Raw genomic sequence first — 2500 nt, 5'->3', positions numbered from 1 at the left:
GGCGCTGTTCTTTGACTACGACTTGAAGAAAGCCGTGTCTGATCCCAGGCTGCACAACCAGCTGAGCCCCAACTACACCGTCGCCGAGCACGACTTTGACAGAGTGAGCGCAACACAATGAAAGTAACGTTAGATGCACCACAATAGTGTGTTGTCCACAATGTTAGCCTAGTTTACAAGTGAATTTAGTAAACACTGCTGTGTCTGTAGCTGTAATGCTGAAGAGCTGTTAGTCCACGTAGTGTGTGACTCCGAGAAGCTTGATTGTCCACTATTTACATTTACACTGTAATTCTGCACTTGTCCAACATAATCAATGCCATATACCACATACAAAACCCCAAACCAGCGAAGTTGGCATGTTGTGTAAATGGTAAATAAAAACAGAATACAATGATTTGCAAATCCTTTTCAACTTATATTCAATTGAATAGACTACAAAGATAAGAAATTTAATGTTCACACTGAGAAACTTAAAGGCCTACTGAAATGATTTTTTAAAATTTAAACGGGAATAGCAGATCCATTCTATGTGTCATACTTGATCATTTCGCGATATTGCCATATTTTTGCTGAAAGGATTTAGTAGAGAAAATCGACGATAAAGTTCGCAACTTTTGCTCGCTGATAAAAAAAAGCCTTGCCTGTACCGGAAGTAGCGTGACGTCACAGGATCTAGTATTCCTCACAATTCCCCGTTGTTTACAATGGAGCGAGAGAGATTCGGACCGAGAAAGTGATGATTACCCCATTAATTTGAGCGAGGATGAAAGATTCGTAGATGAGGAACGTTACAGTGAAGGACTTGAGAGGCAGTGATGGACGTATCTTTTTTCGCTCTGACCGTAACTTAGGTACAAGCTGGCTCATTGGATTCCACACTCTCCTTTTTCTATTGTGGATCACGGATTTGCATTTTAAACCACCTCGGATACTATATCCTCTTGAAAATGAGAGTTGAGAACGCGAAATGGACATTCAGTGCCTTTTATCTCCACGACAATACATCGGCGAAATGCTTTAACTGCATATAGAAACAAAAAAAATAAAGCCCTGACTGGAAGGATAGATAGAAAATCAACAATTCTATTAAACCGTGGACATGTAAATACACGGTTAATGCTTTCCAGGCTGGCGAAGGTTAACAATGCTGTGCTAACGACGCCATTGAAGCTAACTTAGCAACCGGACCGCACAGAGCTATGCTAAAAACATTAGCTCTCCACCTACGCCAGCCAGCCCTCATCTGCTCATCAACACCCGTGCTCACCTGCGTTCCAGCGATCGGCAGAAGGACGAAGGACTTCACCCGATGCGTTTGGCAGCCCGGAGACGTAGGAAGTCAAGGTGAGGTCGGCGGCTAGCGCGTCTGCTCTCCAACAAAGTCCTCCTGGTTGTGTTGCTGTAGTCCGCTGCTAATACACCGATCCCACCTACAACTGTCTTCTTTGCAGCCTTCATTGTTCATTAAACAAATTGCAAAAGATGTCCAGAATACTGTGGAATTATGAAATGAAAACAGAGCTTTTTGTATAGGATTCTACGGGGTACCATAACTTCCGTTACTCGGACTTCGTCACGCGCATACGTCATCATACCGCGACGTTTCAGCCGGATATTTCCCGGGAAATTTTAAATGTCATTTTATAAGTTAACCCGGCCGTATTGGCATGTGTTGCAATGTTAAGATTTCATCATTGATATATAAACTATCAGACTGCGTGGTCGGTAGTAGTGGCTTTCAGTAGGCCTTTAAAGGGTTTTTTTTGCAAAGAATTTAATTGCAGCAACACATTGCGAAAAAGTTGCCACAGGGGCATTTTTACCACTGTGTTACATGGCCTTTCCTTTTAACAACATTCAGTAAACGTTTGGGAACTGAGGAGACACATTTTTGAAGCTTTTCAGGTGGAATTCTTTCCTATTCTTGCTTGATGTACAGCTTAAGTTGTTCAACAGTCCGGGGTCTCCGTTGTCGTATTTTAGACACTTTCAATGGGAGACAGGTCCGGACTACAGGCAGGCCAGTCTAGTACCCGCACTCTTTTACTATGAAGCCACACTGTTGTAACACGTGACTTGGCATTGTCTTGCTGAAATAAGCAGGGGCGTCCATGATAACGTTGCTTGGATGGCAACATATGTTGCTGCAAAACCTGTATGTACCTTTCAGCATTAATGGCGCCTTCACAGATGTGTAAGTTACCCATGCCTTGGGCACTAAAACACCCCCATACCATCACAGATGCTGGCTTTTCCACTTTGCGCCTAGAACAATCCGGATGGTTCTTTTCCTTTTTAGTCCGGAGGACGCAATGTCCACTGTTTCCAAAAACTATTTGAAATGTGGACTCGTCAGACCACGGAACACTTTTCCACTTTGCATCAGTCCATCTTAGATGAGCTCAGGCCCAGCGAAGCCGGCAGCATTTTTGGGTGTTGTTGATAAATGGCTTTCGCTTTGCATAGTAGAGTTTTAACTTGCACTTACAGATGTAGC

General features: G+C 43.3%; 1 protein-coding gene across 1 annotated transcript in view; it reads left to right on the top strand.

Annotated features, from left to right (window-relative positions):
* Window positions 1–2500, top strand: part of LOC133638411 (glutathione hydrolase 1 proenzyme-like) — a 113557-nt gene that overhangs the window by 109558 nt on the left and 1499 nt on the right. Inside the window, exon 16 of the mRNA XM_062030971.1 lies at window positions 1–103. This exon is cut by the window's left edge and continues 11 nt beyond it. Within this exon, the coding sequence (XP_061886955.1) occupies window positions 1–103 (103 nt within the window). The remainder of the gene's footprint in view (window positions 104–2500) is intronic.

Source organism: Entelurus aequoreus, linkage group LG21, assembly GCF_033978785.1.
Source record: "Entelurus aequoreus isolate RoL-2023_Sb linkage group LG21, RoL_Eaeq_v1.1, whole genome shotgun sequence".
Lineage (NCBI taxonomy): Eukaryota > Metazoa > Chordata > Actinopteri > Syngnathiformes > Syngnathidae > Entelurus > Entelurus aequoreus.
The sequence above is the reverse complement of the archived record's forward strand: the minus strand, read 5'-3'. Positions and strand labels throughout refer to the sequence as shown.